The sequence below is a fragment of the Nannospalax galili genome, unplaced genomic scaffold (assembly GCF_000622305.1).
Source record: "Nannospalax galili isolate Female #2095 unplaced genomic scaffold, S.galili_v1.0 scaffold54, whole genome shotgun sequence".
Taxonomy (NCBI): Eukaryota; Metazoa; Chordata; class Mammalia; order Rodentia; family Spalacidae; genus Nannospalax; species Nannospalax galili.
This window is the reverse complement of record NW_008341028.1, coordinates 5,985,647-6,003,593: the sequence shown is the minus strand read 5'-3', so window position 1 is coordinate 6,003,593 and position 17,947 is coordinate 5,985,647. Positions and strand designations below refer to the sequence as shown.

General features: G+C 39.4%; 1 protein-coding gene across 8 annotated transcripts in view; it reads left to right on the top strand.

Annotated features, from left to right (window-relative positions):
* Positions 1-17,947, top strand: part of Dennd4a (DENN domain containing 4A) — a 148,976-nt gene that overhangs the window by 112,680 nt on the left and 18,349 nt on the right. For all 8 annotated transcript variants that reach the window (XM_029565000.1, XM_029564999.1, XM_029565003.1 and 5 more), the window contains 3 exons: positions 1,449-2,563; positions 15,928-16,117; positions 17,660-17,754. In XM_029565000.1, the coding sequence (XP_029420860.1) occupies positions 1,449-2,563; positions 15,928-16,117; positions 17,660-17,754 (1,400 nt within the window). The remainder of the gene's footprint in view (positions 1-1,448; positions 2,564-15,927; positions 16,118-17,659; positions 17,755-17,947) is intronic.

The window sequence follows — 17,947 nt, the reverse complement described above, 5'->3', positions numbered from 1 at the left end:
ATATATATATATGTATGACTTTTGCCTGCATGTCTGGAAGTGTACTCATGTAGTGTGATGCCTGCAGAGGTCAGAAGAGTTCCAATTCCCCCTGGAACTGGAGTTATGGATGGTTGTTAGCCATCATGTGAGTGCTGGGAACTAAACCTGGGTCCAGTGCTGTTAACCACTGAGCCATCTTTCCAGCCCCTCAACTTTTTATTATAACAAAGTGTAGGGGTACATCTGTAACCTGCATTCTGAATTTGAACTGTTGGGACTTTTTGCAAAGGAAACTGGGAGCAGGAAGGGTGATGAATCTGAGGAAACCATATGCCTAGCTGACATTTTTTTTAATGTGTATGAGTGTATTGCTTGCATATGTGTAAGTGCACCCGTGTCATGCAATGCCCGCAGAAGTTAGAAGAGGGCATTGGATCCCCAGAAGTGGATTTACGGACAGTTGTTAACCGCCATGTGGGAGGTGGGTATCAAACCTGGGTTGGGAATCAGTCTACAGCAAGAGCAGCCATTGCTTTTAACTGCTGAGCCATCTCTTCAGCCCCAACCTAGCCAACTTTTAAATGAAGCATATGGTTTTGTAGTCTACATGTGGTTCCTGTTTTTTTCAGAAGCAAAAAACAAACAAACAAAAAAAAACAGTCCTTCAGATAGTTTAAGTAGCCAATGACCAATATTTTTTTTCTTTCTAAAATATTTTATATTTTAAAAGAGCAACTAACAAAGCAAATATAAAATTGCTCAAGATCTGAGTATTTTAAAATAGTTTTTACTTATGAGTAAAGATAATAGAACTACCTTCAATTTGATTTGATGTTTGGGAGCTTGTTTTCCATTTTAGGATTTTTTTTGTTGTTGATTTATTTTGTTTTGTATTTTTTGAGACAAGGTCTTCTGGTAGCCCCAGATGGTCTGGAACTTACTAATGTAGGCAAGGCCAGTCTTGAACTCAGAGATCTGCCTGCCTCTGCCTCCTGAGTGCAGGGATTAAAGGCTTTCACCACCACACCCAGCTTTGTTTTCCATTTTAATCAACAGAAGATTCAGACTCTCAAGTTCATTCAGCACAGCCATAGTTGTACAGCTATTGTTACTTCATTCATTTAGCAGAATTAACATAAATTTATTACTGTTAAATATACATCTTAATTGATCAGGTTTTTTTTAAAGCAGTACATTCTGATGGCTATGAACATACCTTCATAGTTAGATCTGAATTTGAATCTGTTCTCTCACATAAGAACTGGGTAACCTTGGCTAAATGATCTCTCTGCATGTCCATTTTATCTGCTCTATGAATGTTGGAATGTTTACAGTAATGATAAAAGTAAGCTGCTTAGAATGGTGTCTGCCATTATCATTTTCATTTCTATAATTTTAAATATTTAAGATGACTTATATTTGTACAATGCATTTTCATAGCTAAAAGGTTATTTCTTGTTTTTCAGAAAGTTTACCTGAGCCACTCTTAATATCCTCTCTTGAGGATACAAATGAAACAGGAAACATGCAAAGCAGATGCTTCAGGAAAAGGCATAAAAGTGACAATGAATCTAATTTGCAACAGCAAATGGCCTGGGGAAATAGGAACCGTAATCTTAGTGGAGGGGTACTGATGGGATTTATGCTGAATAGAATTAACCAGGAAACAAACCCTGGAGATATAGTTGAAAAATTAGGAGCTGATGCAAAAATTCTTTCAAATGTTATCTCAAAAAGCACAAGACCAAATAGTCTTGATATTGGAAAGCCACCTGTAAGATCAAAAAGAGACAGCCTAGAAAAGGAATCTAGTGATGATGATACACCTTTTGATGGTTCTAACTGCTTAGCAGATAAAGTGGATTCTCCTGTTATTTTTGACTTAGAAGATTTAGACAGTGAAATAGATGGATCAAAAGAAACAGATGGATCAAAAGTGGGATGTGTTGCTACACAAAATTCCAAGAGGATTGACCGTATGAATAGCAGCTTTTCAGTAAAACCTTCTGAAAAAACAGACGTTGTAACAGGATTTGATCCCCTCTCTCTTTTGGTTGCTGAGAGTGAACAGCAGCAAAAAGAGGAAGAAGAGGATGAAGATGACAGCAAAAGCATATCAACACCATCTGCTAGACGTGATTTGGCTGAAGAAATTGAGATGTATATGAATAACATGAGCAGTCCTTTGACAAGTCGTACACCAAGCATTGATTTACAACGAGCATGTGATGATAAATTAACCAATAAGAAAAGCCCAACATTGGTCAAGGCCTGCAGAAGATCAAGCCTGCCTCCTAATTCTCCTAGACCTGTGAGACTTACCAAATCTAAAAGTTATACTAAAAGTGAGGAGAGACCAAGAGATAGACTGTGGTCTTCACCAGCCTTCTCACCCACTTGCCCATTTAGGGAAGGATCTCAAGAAACATTAACCCATTCATCACCTTCATTTAATTTAGATACACTGCTGGTACCTAAACTAGATGTTCTAAGGCACAGTGTGTTTACTGCTGGGAAAGGAGTTGCAGAGAAAGCAAGCAAATGGTACTCAAGATTCACCATGTACACCACATCATCGAAGGTGGGTTTTGTTAGTAGTTACTACTTTTACTTTCATACACTGCCTTTACCACTACCACTACCGAATCTCCTTCTTTACACATATGTCTGCTTAACCATTCCTTTAAATACAGCTTATAAAAGACAATTTGTAAATTTTATGTATATGTGTGTGTGTGTCTGTGTGAGTTCACGTGTACCATGTGCATGCAGATCCCCAGGAACTGGAGTTAAAAGCAGTTGTGAGCTGCCACATGGGTGCTGGGAACCCAACCTGGGCCCTCTGCAAGAAAGGTAAACACCTAAACTGCTGAGCCATCTCCTCATCCCCAAGACAATAGGCTTTTTTGCAGGTCCTGGAGTATTTGTTATATGAAAATTCTGAGTTTCAATGTTTCCTTCAGAATGCACATTTTTTTTTCATTCTCTATTATGTCATCAAAAATTACTAGCCACACATATGTTATCTCTTCCTGGTTAGGATGTAGTAGCTTGTGACAGATTTGCATTGCTCCTAACACCAAAAATGTTAATGAAGTATAGAGAGTCTGTTAATTGTCACCAGAGAACTATACAATCAGTAGGCAGAGAGATAAGATTCTAAAGAGAATTACAGAGATGAGCTAAAGTTCTATAGCCATTTTTCCTAGAAGGCATTTTTTACTAATTATGAGTACAGAGCATAAGGTTGCAGTTTCAAGCTTTGCCTTTTGAAAGGAATGAGGGCACATGAAGAGGGAGGAAGTATGGAAACAAAATTGAAAACTTGGAGGACTTCAACTATCTAGACGGTTTTGTCCATTATAGTAAATATGCTTATCTTGCCTTTGTTGATCAATGCTGCCACTTGGCCCCGGCTACTCCAGGGTCCATTTAGACCCATTACGTTTAATTCATCTAGGTGACCAGCCACATAAGGTCTGGCACAAGAAGAGTAATGACAAAGCTCTTCAAATGTACTGGTGCCCCTCTCACCATTTTGTATCTTACAGTATTAGTGAAGGGCATGTCCTCTGGGCTCTCCCACTGTGGAGGATTAGATTTTCAGCAATGAATCCTCTCCAGTATTCCAGTTTCCCAGAACCTTAACATCCCTTCACCAAGCTACTTTACTTCATTAAATCCCCTCACTAAGCCAAGGAATATCAGACATCTCCTGCTCCTCCTCAGTAGGCCATCTTTTTACAAATACTAAAGCTAATTGACTGAATAAACTTTTGGCACCTTTTTTAACTTTAGCTTCCTCCATATTTGTGGTGTTTTAAAGCCACAGTAAGTTATACCTTAATACAGAAACAGCCTGACTCTTAGCATTAATTTTAAGACCAAGAGTGGACCTAAACTGCTGAGCACCTGTTCCTTCATATGTCTCTGAGAACTATGCTCCTGTACAAGGGCTTCTCTTATTCTTTTCCTATGGCGATAGTATATCCAGCATGAAATGAGGAAATAAAAGTCAGGATCTACCCTTATCAAATAATCTTGGCCTTTGGTCCCTAGACCTAGAATATGACATGCAACTAGAAGAAACAGACTTTTCTCATTCTTTCTATTTATTTGCAGTGAGAAAATCATGTTGCTTGCAGCCCTTTGATATGTAAAGCATGCATACAGACATTCATATACTATCTTGGGTGGAGGACAAGAAGAGGTCCTAAGGGATTGTCATATGCTCGGGTTACAAAAGGAGCACATGGCTTAGTAAGCTTTTACATTATAAACAGTAACTTTTTGGTTACAAGATTAGGTAAAACATTTTAGTCCAGACTATATCCATACTATAAAAGTCATTCCTACACATGTTAAACCTAGACTTTCTACTTGGTAGGCTCATATTGATAAACTCAGCATGATCCAGTTTTATGTTCTTTTCACCATTATCTCACACTCTTAAAATCTATTCCCACACATATTCCCCCAGACTTCTGCTTGAACAAGTTAGCAGACTTAAGTTCTTTAGTGATGTAGCCCACCTCATGGACCACATTTTCCCTCTCACCTTTAAGGGGCTGCTTAGAATTGACTAACTGGTGGGCATAAAAGAACATCAGCATTGCTTTGCCTAACATCTCCTTCAGGGAACATCATTGCTAGTTCTGTAAACAATGGAGAATTAATTCCCATAGGCAAGATCAGAGAGAGCAATACTAAAGAGGGTAGGGATGCACATCCAAATGCTGATACTTCATGAGACAGGTAATCAGAAAGCCTCACAAGAGAGCTCACAACTTCAATGTGATGGGATAGTAGCTAGTATCTGAGCGTCCAAGAAGCATTGGTGAACAGGGTCCTCAGCCCTGATAGACCTATGCCTAGGGTTGGATATTTATCTCAGTTGTAGAATTTCTGCCTAACATGGATAAAGCCATAAGTTCAACCCCCAGTACTACTCCCACATATAAAATCTATGCCTTAGCAGCATTGGCAAACCAGAGGTAGACTGAGTCTGACTACAACCTAGACTTGACTTGGCTCAATCTGTGATTAAATTAAAATGAGGAGTCTTTAACAGAAGAAAAATGTTCCCTTCCTGAAGGGATGAAGTATCTGGAGTCCTTGTCAAAAATAGGCAATGGAAGGAGAATCTCAAGTGATCAAATACTTGTGTTTGTTTTGTGATTATCATATAGTCAAGGAACTAGGGGAGACGATATAAAAACTGTATACATGGACAGTTTTACCAGATAATTTAAATCTTGAAAAAAGAATCAGATATAAACCATAAAACTGAAAAATATATTAAGAATGCAATCAATTTAATAGCAAAGCAAAGATTAGAGCTGGCACTCGAAAATATCTGCACTGAATTGGAGATAGATAAAAATTAAAATTACAGAAAGAGGATCTGGGGAGATGGCTCAGTCAGTAAAGTGCTTGAGTTTGAGTCCTAGAACCCACATTTTAAAAAGCCAGGCATGGTGACACACTTGTAATCCCAGTGCCAGGAAAGGGAGTCAGGGAGATTTCTAGGGCTCACTAGCCAGCCTAGCCTACTCTGTGAGTTCCAAGCAAGTGAGAGACTGTCACACACACAAAAAAAAGAGGTAGATGGTGCCTGGGAGCATTACTCAAGATTGTCCTCTGGCTAATTATATGCACACACACACATTTTATGTGCACACACATACAAAATAGAAGGATCGAGGTCAGCAGAGTTCTAATTTGCCTTTGATTGCTGTGACAAAACACTCTGACCAATACCAACTTGGGGAGGAAAAGGTTTATTTGGCTTATATCTCCCAGTGCACAGTTCATCACTGAGGGAGCCCAAGGTAGGAACTCAGGACAGGACCTGGAGGCAGAAGCTGAAGCACAGGCCATGAAGGAACGCTGCTTACTGGCTTGCTCCCCTGACCAGCGCTCAGCCTGCTTTCTTATACAGTACAGAACAACTTGCCCAGGTGTAGCACCATCCACAGTAGACTGGGCCCTCCCACATCACTCAATAATGAAGAAAATGCCTCACAGACATGGCCACAGGCCAGTCCAATAGAGGCAATTCCCCAAATGAGGCTCCCTCTACCAGGGTGTTAAGTTGACAACTAAAGCTGTCCAGCACAGCAGATATACCTAGCATTCATATAATTGACTTTAAAAGAAAGACTAGACTAACAAATACTTAAGCTAATGCAATTAATTTTGTAAAAGTAACTAAAGATAGCAACTCAAAGTCAAACAGAATCAACTCAAAGAAAATTATACTCAGTCCTTTAGTATTATACTAAATTAAGGAGCTAAAGAAAAGAGACACATTACCTGCAAAGGCATAACAATAAGAAAATGATTGTATCTTCTGAAAAGAAACTGTAATGTTGAAAGACACTGGAAAGCTATCTTTAAAATGCTGAAAGGGGGCTGGAGAGATGGCTCAGTGGTTAAGAACACTGCTCTTGCAGAGGACCCGGGTTCGATTCCCAGCACCCACACGGCGGCTACGAACTGTCCTTGACTCCAGTTCCAGGGGAATCCAACTCCCTCTTCTGACCTCTGCGGAACTGCACAACACAGGTCCGCTCACATACATGCAGGCAATATGCTCATACACATAAAATAAATATATATTTTTTTAAATAAAATGCTGAAAGAAAATGACTGCCAACCTATTTTACTATATTCAGCAAAAATATTTTTCAAAAATCAAGATGATAGTCTGGGTCCACTGTGGCCATTTCAGCCCACCCCACTTTCCCTTACTGATAACAAAAACTCAGACAGATATAAAAGAACAACTAAAGATTCTGCAAAATAAATAAGGGCTGACAGATTTTGAGAAAAGACCTCCCTCCCCCGGTGAGTTTCCTCCTTTCCCCAAGAGCAGTCGTGGTATACCATCATAGCTCTGGAAACTACAATTATAAGAGAACCCATGTTTTCTGCACAGAGGAATTAGGGTGGAAAGGCCTCTGGGACTAAAGAGTTTGAAGGCAATCCCATACAAGTCTTGGCATAACTCTTGACTTACACTTACATGGGATAGCTGCAAACCAGCAAAGGAAATGGAGTTAAAACTCTTATCTACAAAAAGCAAAACACAGGCTGGAGAGATGACTCAGCAGTTAAGAGCACTGGCTGCTCTTGCAGAGGACCCAGGTTCCATCCCAGCACCCACATGGCAGATAACAGTCCATAACTCCAGTTCAAGGGGATTTGATGCCCTCTTCTGACTTCAACAGGCATTTCACAACATGGGTGCACTTATACACATGAAAGCAATACACTCATACACATAAAATAAAAATCATTTTTTAAAAAAACAAAACACCAAAAACACAGCCCAAGTGTAATTCAGTTGATTGGCTTCTAAAACAAAAACATCCATATTCCCTCAAATATACTAGTACCATGCTACATAACCTAACATTCATAATACCCAAGATAAAATTTCTTGATTACTATAAATGGGGATGATGGCATGTATCTGTGATCCCAGCATTTGGGAAGGCAGAGTCAAGGGAATCAGAGATAAGGCTATCTCTGCTATATAGCAAGTTTATATTAGCCTGGATTATGTGAGACCTTTTCTCAAAACCAACCAGCCAACCAACTAACAAAATAATTGATGTAAAAACCAGAAAGGCTGAGCAAAATGGTATGTTCCTCTAGCCTCAGTACTCAAGAGGCTGAAGCAGGATTTTTTTTTTTAAATGCCAAGAAACAGAGGCACAGGATATAGCTCAGTAAAGTGCTTGCCTAGCATGAAATAAACCCGGTGTATGGATTAAAGAGCAGAACGCAGATAACAGAAAGGGGAAGAAATTCATTGTGCTTAAAAATTGAAATTATCTAAGCTGAAGAACAGAGATGACTTATAGAAATGCAGAGACTTGTGAGACGATACAAAAGATACAAGATTGATGCCATTGGATGTCCAGAAGAATTAAAGTGATTGTGGCAAAAAAAAAATTTTTTGCAGTAGTAATGACTGAAGCTCCCCAAACTTGAAGAAAGATAACAAATTTTCAGATATAAAAGACTCAGCAAACTACAAAAAGGATAGACTCAAAACCATATTTGGAGCCAGCGAGATGGCTCAATGAATAAAGGCACATGTGCAAGCCTAGCAACCTGAGTTCAGTCCCAAGAACCCATGTAAAGGTGGAAGGAGAAAACTGACTCCATAGTTATCCTTTGACCTCCATACATGCACTGTGGCATGCACTGCTCCCCAAGTAATAATTTTTAAAAGCACATCTATGGCCAGGTGTAGTAGCACATGCCTTTAATCCCAGCACTTGAGAGACAGAGGCAGGCAGATCTCTGTGAGTTTGAGGCCAACCTGGTCTACAAAGAAAGTTCCAGGCCAGCTAGGGCTATAAGGAGACCCTGTCTCAAAAAGACAGAAAAGAAAAAAGAACACATCTGTACATATCATAAGAAAACTGCTAACAACAAAAGCCACCCATCTGCTATAAGAAAACAACTGATGAAATTTTTTTAAACTTAAAAAGTATTAAAGAAAAATTACATATTACTACAGGAATGAAGCTCTAAATGGCCATGCATTATCGTAATCCATGAAGGGAAGAATTTGGTGAGAACGCATCTTTAACATGTTGAAAGAAAATACCTGTCAGTGCAGATTCTATATCCAGTGAAAATTATCTTTGTGGGTGAAGGTAAAATAAAGACATTTTCAAATAAAGGAATTCATGGAAAACAGACTCTCTGTAAGATGTTCCAAGGAAGTTCTGGCTGAAGAAAATCTTACTAAAAGGAAGCTGGATCTTCAAGAAGGAAGAGAAATTATAGTTGGCCAGCAAATAGGCTACCTTTTTGGTTTCCTGAGTTCTTTAAAATACTTATAGTAGCCCAACACAGAAATTGTAACATTATAGGGTTTTCAGTATATGACTTTAAGAAGTCAATATATTGGGGGCTGATTGGATGGCTCAGAGACTAAAGTGCTTGCTGTCAAGGCTGGTGACCTGAATTCAACCCTTGGGACCTACATAGTGGAAGGAAAACCGACTCTTGCAAGTTGTTCACTGATTTCGTTCCTACTATAACACATGTACATTCCTTCCCAAAAAAATACATAGTTATAATTTTTTAATTCGATTCAAAAGTTGAATTTCAGTTGTAGAATCTTAGTAGGAGATTTTCTTGAATTTTTGAAATCAATTTTTGTGAAATTTATTTCTAAATGTTACAGCACATAAATAATATCTCAATAAGATATTAAGAGCATCAGTTGTTCTTGCAGAGGACCTGGGTTCAGTTCCCAGCAACCACATGGCAGCTAACAACTGTCCTTAACGCCAGCTCCAGGGGATCTAACACCCTCTTCTGCCCTCCACAGGCACTGCACACACTTGGTGCACTTCATACATGCTGGCAAAACACTCATACACATAAAATAAAAATAAATAAAAATGTTTTAAAGTTTTTATAATTGAAGACATTTTATGACTATAATAGAATTCAATTAAAATTATTAAGTACAATATCAAGAAAAAGCAAAGTTCTAAATAATTCATGAATCAAAAATGAAAATCATGGGGCCGGAGAGATGACTTAGCAGGTAAGAATACCTGCTGCTCTTACAGAAGACCTGGGTTCAGTTTCCAACACACACATGGCAACTAACAACCATCTGTAACTCTAGTTCCAGGGGTTCTGGTCTTCTCTGGCACTAGGCATGCATACAATACACATACATATATGCAGGCAAACATACATGTAAAATAAAAAGGTTTTAAAAATCATGAAGTAAATTACAATATAATTTAAGAATGAACAAAAATACAGCATGTTAAAATTTGTGGAATACAGCTAAGAGGTACATAAAGATGAACTTAGAGTTTTAAATACTGTATTAAGAAACTAATTTACAGTCAGTGATTTATGGTTCTATTTTAATAAGCTACAAGTAAGAACAAAGTAGAATGAAAAAATATAGAGCAGAAATCAACAAAACTGGAAAAAGATGAAAGTACCAGTAAAACCAAAAGAAGTCAGCTGGGCATAGTAGTGCACACCTTTATTGCCAGTACTTGAGAGGCAAAGGCAGGCAGTGTGAGATTGAGGCCAGCCTCATCTGCATAGTGAGTTCCAGGCCAGCCTGTGGCTACCGGGAGACCCTGTCTCAAAAAGACCAAAAGAATAAAACCAAAATAATTGACACATTTTTAGGTAATCAAGAAAAAAAAAAAAGCACCGTAAATCACTAATGCTAGAAAGTCCCCACCTTGATTATTGCTTCTGCTTTGTTGTAATGGAATTGTTAAAGATTAAAGTTTTTAAACCTTAGTTCTGAGAATATTGAAGGAAAAAAAGTACTTCCTTCATAGTATGCTTATTACACAGAGAATTCTGTGAACTTAAAATATGTGAGGAATTAACCTTCAACAGAAAGTAGGCTGTCAACCCTATAGTAGACATCAACACTGTGTTCCTAATTCAATTCTGACACTATACCCCTGAAGATAGCAGTCAGATCTCCGTGGTTAAAGGCTGAGACCCAGGACACTGGCCACATAAAATTTGCTTAAATGTAAGCTGCACAGTTTCCAGTGGTTTCATATGAGCTGCTGGCTGCCGGCCTGTAATCAAGGTTCCCACAGCCCCTCCTCAGGCTCTACTAATTTGCTCAAGTGTCTTGCAGAACTCAGGGAAACATGTTCCCCAGCTTATTCTAAAGGATAGTACAAAGAATAAAGATGTAGAAAAAAGACAAAGCTTCTGTGCCCTCTCCAGGCTTCCACACTCCCTTCCGCGAACCTTCACATCCTCAGCTGAAGTATAGGCAATCATTAGAAATGTGATTGGGAGGTGGCTGTTGGATCTCTGATCGCAGCTTCTCCAGCTGTTGGTGGGATATTGCTGAAGGATATTTCACCTGAGGCCCATCCCAGCGCATCTCTGGACCCAACCTGAGAAGCCAGGACCCCGAAGCAAGCTCCAGGCCAGCCAGAACTGCAGTGCCAGAGCCTGTCTACAAACACAAGTCCAGCCAGGACCCCGAAGCAAGCTCCAGGCCAGCCAGAACTGCAGAGCCAGAGCCTGTCTACAAACACAAGTCCAGCCAGGGCCCGACAATGTCTATGTGTTTCATTATCCGGCGCCACAAGACCATGATTTTCATCAAAGCCTAGGAGTCGAGCACCTTGTTGGAGCTGAAGTGCCTGGTGGAGAGCCTCCTGCAACATCCATCCGAGCAGCAGAGGCTCTACAATAACAACGGAAAGACGCTGGGCGAGTATGATTTCACCAGCCAGACAGTATTCCCACGCTCCAGCCGCAGTGGGCCTGATCTTCAGGACAGATGCTGCCTGCAAAGCCCTTTAGATTCAGTCGTCCTCCAGCCCTCCTGAGTCGCAAGAGTAGGTGAAGCCAAAGGACTGTGTAGTGAGGGCCCAGACCCACCCAACAGGTCCATTGCCCCCCAATGGAAGAAAAGGCCTAATGGAGGACCTGAATTGAATCCCTGGGAACCACCTGAAGGATCCTCTGACTACCCCAAGTGCTGTGCATGCCCTCCCCACCCCATAAATAAATGTTTTTTCAAAAAGAAATGTGATTGGGCCAAAAGTATCTGATTCAGTGCCCATAGACCAAGTGGAGACCCAGGGAGGGCTATCCAGATTCTTCTTGGCCTCTCTGTATAGCATTTGTTCCTTCTGGATATGTGGCAAGGCACTTTCTGAATTGAAGGTTTTAGGCTCTACCATCAGACAAAGTAGATCAGAAAATTCCTTTCTCACCAGCTCTGAAATAAAGTCAGAGTAAGAGTAAATAATGTGCTTGTTTTGCATGATCCACTTTGGGTGAAATTCTAGTTTCTGTAGCCTTCCCTGAAGATGAAAAGTGCAGGTAAAAGAGGACAAGTGAAGGTCAGAGAAAGAGCTTGCTTTCTGAGATCTGAAGCACCCCAACATTACAACAAAGAGCTTTTACCTTTATCACCCTGAAGCTGTTTCCAAAATAACAAGAATTATGGATGAAAACCAAAAGAATTTATACCATATCAGTTTCTAGCATTAAAGGCACCAAGTACTTGGGTTATTGCTATCATAAAGGAATTTTGGGTCTCATGTTAAAATTATGTATTTGTGTGTGTGATACTGAGTGTGGGTGGGCCTGTACAGGGACAACTTTTGGGAGTGGGTTCTCCTTTGACTGTGGGTTCAGGAATCCAGTTACCGGGCAACTAACAGGTGCTTTTATCTGCTGAGCCGTCTTGCTGAACCTCATTTTTAAGTTTTTTAATGCCATTTAATAGGAAATCATTTTTCAGGTCTTCTAGTTAAAGCTGAATGATCTATAGTTAATTTTAAATTTTTAACTGTTCTATTTTTTGTACCAGGTAATTCTTCTTTGAAGAAATCACAATAAGATCTCTGGTTCAGGATGTTAAAATATACATTTGTCTTATCTTTTTCTTTTTTTCTTTTTTCTTTTCCTTTGGTCTTTTTGAGACAGGGTCTCCCTGTAGCCCCAGTTAGCTGGGAACTCACTATGTAGACAGGCTGGCCTTGAACTCACAGAGATCTGCTTGCCTCTCCCTCCCAAGTGCTGAGATTAAAAGCATGTGACATTCACAGCTGTCTTACCTTTTTCTTAAAAGTCCACTAAAATGGCAGAAAAATATGAAAATATAATAAATCCATCATAGCAATGAAAATAGAAAATAAGAGCATCAGAAATTTTCAGACATTTATTAAAGTTGGAAAGCAAATGGTGTTCCCGATTGATGGAGATGCCTAGGTACAGGAAACAGGCTGCAGAAATGGCCGCAGGTGAGACTAGCTGCCAACATGAAAGCTGGTCTTCGTGAAGCCCAGGTGAACAAGCCAGGTGTAATTAGCAAGTGATTAAATGGAAGACTACTTAACATATAGTTAGGCTAGTCATTGTTTTTCTTACAGAAGTGGTTAATTATTAAATTGCCTCTATATTACAATAGGATACCCAATATTAAAAGGGGATAGAAATCTGCCTGGGCTAAGGGTAAAGGAGAAATTCTACGGACAACTATTGACATGAAGCAGAAACAAATCAGACTTCAAATTCATTCCAGCGAATGTTGCTCAGCATTTGGCCTGGTATGCACAGGCCCTAGAATCAATCCCCAGCACTGGGAAAAGAAAAATAGCCATGTTCTGAGTTCTGTAATTCCAGAACTCAGGAGGCAAGGAGGCAGGAACCTACCTAGGCTACAAAGTAGAGAACATGTCTCAAAAAGGCAAAAAAAAAAAAAAAAAAAAAAAGAATTCTATACCCAATTAGAATTGTTTCTGTTGTTGCTGCTGTTGTTTTGTTTTGAGACAGAGTCACATGTAGCCTTCAGGCTCACTATGTAGTCCAGGCTGACTCCTGCCGCCTAACCTCCTGAGTTCTGGGATTACAGGTATGTGCCACCATTATATGGCACTGGGGTAGAAAAACCGTATCAAATCCAGGGTTTCACAGATACTAGGCAAGCACATACCAAATGAGATACACCCCCAGTCCCCCTACCCCTTTTTTTCCTAAAAGGAAAGTTCTTTCCATATTGAAGAAAATACCAACCAAAATAAAACCTTCCTTCTGTGATTGTCTTTAAAGTCTCTTCTGTACCCTGTATGCATGCTGAAGGATGGACTCTTGCAGACATGCCCTTCACAATCATCTCTGCTGCTCATGAGAGAGATGTGTTATAGAAACAGACTTAGAACTATTTAGCTTCTACCAATCTAGTTTTTAATAAGTATGTATAGGCAGTCATTTTATAAATGCCTAGAATGGGTTTGATAAAAATTTGGCTTGTTTATTTTTAAGACAGGGTCTCACTATATATCTCATGCAGGCCTTGAACTCAAGGCAATCCTCTGCCTCCTGAGTGCTGGGATTAAAGGTTTATGCCACCACTCCCAGTGGGTTAGAAATATAATGACCACAGGACAGCTGGGGCTACAGGGGAGACCCTGTCTCAAAAAGACCAAAAAAAAAATTTTTATAAAGGTAAAATGGCATGAAAGGTAAAATAGCTTGATAGAACATCAAAAACTTATATTAAATAATATACTTAATAGTGAAACATTATAATCATTCCCTTTAAAATGAAGGTCAACATGGGTTCCCTGGCCAGTCATTCTAGCCAATAGGTGAGCTCCAAGTTTAGTGAGAAACCCTGAGTCAAAAAATAAAGTGGCACCAGCAAGATGGCTCAGTGGGTAAAGGCACTTACTTACTGACCATTTAAGCTCAATCCCCAGGACTCACATGGCAAAAGGAGAGACCCAACCCCCACAAGTTGTCTTCTGACCTCACATGAATACTGTGGCATGAGCACATCAGTGAATCCTTGTGCACACACACAATAAATGATAAAAAAATAAATAAAGTGGACAGTGATAGAGGAAGACACCAGATGTTGACCTCTGGCCTCCACATACACATGCATAGGTACACATGCTCATACATAACATATGTACCACACACACACACACACACACATAAAAGGAAAAATGAAGCTCAAGGCAAGTAAACATGGAGTATTTGGGATAGTCTAACAATACTAAAGGAGCAGGAAGAGAAATGAGAAGGGAAAATATTGCAAAAGAATTAGTAAAACTGGGGGGTTAGAGAGATGGCTCCGTAGTTAAGAGCATTGGCTGCTCTTGCAGAGGACCCAAGTTTGATTCCCAGCACCCACATGGTAGCTAACAACCATCTGTAACTCCAGTTCCAGGAGAATCCATTGCTTTCTTCTGACCTCCTCCAGCACTGCATGACATGGGTGCATTTATACACATGCAGGCAATACAATCAAACATAAAATACAAATATTTTTAAAAGGTGATATTTTATCATTTTGAGGTGGAACAAAGATATAAAAGTGGATCCCATAAATTGACTACATAAAAAAGGTAAAGTCCTTTATGATTGAAATGGCAGTAGGAGCAACCAGAAAGAAACAAGTTTTGTTGTCTGGAGTTATAGATACTTAATTTCTTTTCATGAAAAATTATCTACCAGATTTTGTCATGTGTTCTTAGTATAATGAGGAAAAAATAACTTATACTTTAGAATTTTAAAAAATGAAAATTAAAAATATATTTCTTTGAAACCTAAGTTATGTTGAAAAGAATAAAATCTGATGGTATCATTTGGATAGGAGTTTACATGGAGGAAAATAATAAATGGAAACAAAAAGTTAGCAAAATTGCATTATAAATGGGTATATACTTTGTTGGAAGTTTAAAAAATTCTTAAAAGTTGGGCTGGAGCTGGTGAGATGGCTCAGCAGGTAAAAGCACTTGCCACCAAACCTAACAACCTGAGTTTGATCCCTGAAGCCCACATGGTAGAAGGAGAGAACAAATTCCCACAGATTTTCCTCTAATTTCCATATGCATGTCATGGCACACATGTACACATGCATATACACACATAAATAATGGATATATATTTATATATATGTATATACTAAAAATTGGGATAAGACGATAATTCAATCAAGGACCTGAGTTACATCCCCAGAACCCACATTAAAAAAATAAAAACAGAAAGGTACAGTGGCTTGTGTTTGTAATCCCTGCAAAGTGGAGTCAGAAACAAGCAGATCCCTGGTGCTCACTGGACATCCAGCCTATTCTACTTGGTGAGCTCCAAAAGCAAGGTGGACAGCTAGCTAGCTCCTGAAGAACAACACTTGAGGTTGTCCTCTGACATGCACACATGCACACACCAGTGTGCACACACACAGATGATCTCCAGCATGTTCATCCAAAGTAATATGTCTTTGTAAAATTGGTTGTTTTTCTTACAGAAACAGTTATAATGTTGATGATTTGGGTGATTAGATAATAGGTAGGTAGTAGGTAGTTGTTTCTACCTTAGAAAAGATTTTTAAATGATGAACTTTAAATGTGAAGGAAATTAAGCTTACAATTATGTTCTTAGGATCAAAGTTCTGATCGTACCAGTCTTTCTTCAGTGGGAGCCCAGGATTCTGAATCTACCTCTTTGACAGATGAAGATGTCTGCCATGAGTTGGAAGGAGCCAATTCCTCCCAAGAGAGCAGTGCCACTTCAGGGACCAAAGGAATTGATCTCAGCCAGACAAGCCTGGGAAGTTCTGCCTCCCTAGAAGGTTTGCCTAGTTTTGTACAGTACCTTTACTTTTTTCTTTATGATTTTCCAATTTTGTAAAATTTGCACGACTCAAAAAAAATACCCAAGGCACTTTCAGAGAAGTTTGGCTTCTGTCCCCACCCTTCACACTTTTTGCTTCTAATCCTAGAAGTAGAAGCAACCATTTTTATTCATTTTGGGTTTATCTTTCCACTTATAAATGCAAATATGTCTTTATATGTCTTTTTATTTCAAAACTCAAAAGGTAACATGCTCTAAACTCTTTCCCACCCATTGTTTTTTAAATTTGACAGACTATCCTAAAGGCCATCTTGCTTCATCACATATCAGTGTACCTCACTCATTTTCACATTCATCCTATGTGGCTGTATCATAGTTATTTGACCACTTCCCTGTTGATGGGCATCCAGTCTTCATAATGCTACAATGTCTATATGCCCTGTCATTTTTTAAATTTTTATTTATTTATTTTTACATGTAAGAGAGTTTTTCCTACATGTCTATAAGTATACTGCATGTGTGCCTGGTGCCTGCAGAGGCCAGAAAGCATCATGTCCACTAGAAATAAAGTTAAGCTGGCATGTGGGTGCTGGGAACTGAGCCAGGGTCTCTGCAAGAGCAGTCAGTGCTCTTAGCTGCTGAGCCATCTCTCCAGCCCCATATTTTTCACCTTTGGTTTGGAGGGGTTTTTTTGTTTGTTTGCTTTGTTTTGGGGGGTTTCGGGGGGATTGGGGGGTTGTTTGTTTGTTGTTTTTGAGACAAGGTATTTAACCCTGGCTGGCCTGAAACTCACTATGTAGACCACACCGGCCTCAAAATCACAGAGATCCACCCACCTCTGCCTCCCCAGTGCTGGCATTACAGGTGTGCATCCCCACACCTGCCCTCACCAGAGTAGCTTTAGAAAATGATTCAACATTTGTCCTTGATCTAATATTTCTAAGCTCCTGTCCACAGATACATACTATTTTGTATTCTCACTGGCATATGAGAATGCTGATTTCCCCACAGTCTTGTCAAAAAGACAAATATGGTAGAGCCAGTGAGGTGACTCAGTGAGTAAAGGCACTTGCCGCCAAGCCTGATGACTTGAGTTCAGTCCCTAGGACCCATGTGGTAGAAAGAGAGAACTGACTCCAGCAAGTTTTCCTCTGACCTCCACACATACATTGCAGCATGTTTGTACATGCACACATACACAAAAATACATTGACAAAATATGTTGGCAAACTTCTGGATTTTTGCTATTAGGTGAAGAACATGTTCTAGTTCAGTTTTCATGTCTATTTCTGTTATAAAAAATGAAGTTGGGAATGTGGTCTTTACTATGTTTATCCCCTTCAGTAGTTCGGTGAACAATAGCTTACACCATTCTTTTTTGCGTTAAAAATACTTTCTCATTATTGATTTGGTCTTTATTAACAACTTTTAACGTGCTGAGTAGAGCAAGTGCCCTTTATCAGATAATTTATGGAAGTAAAGAAATCTTATATTTCTGCTAATTAGTTTTAATGGTGTTGCTCTTTGTTTTTTCAATCAGGATCCCTGTCAAAGTTTGCCTTGCCTGGGAAATCAGAAATGGCATCTTCCCTCAACACCAGTAATACAAATATCTTCCAGAACTATGCAATGGAGGTACTGTTTGACCCAAAAGAGTACCTTTGAGTACTAGTTTTATAACATTTCTTAGGTATTGATGGTCCCTGAAGGAATAATAAAGTTAAATGTATGTCCTCTTGATGTTTCAGAAGGTATGTTACACCCAAGATTTTTTTTTCGCATTTTGTGTGTGTGTGTGTGTGTGTGTGTGTGTGTGTGTGTGTGTGTG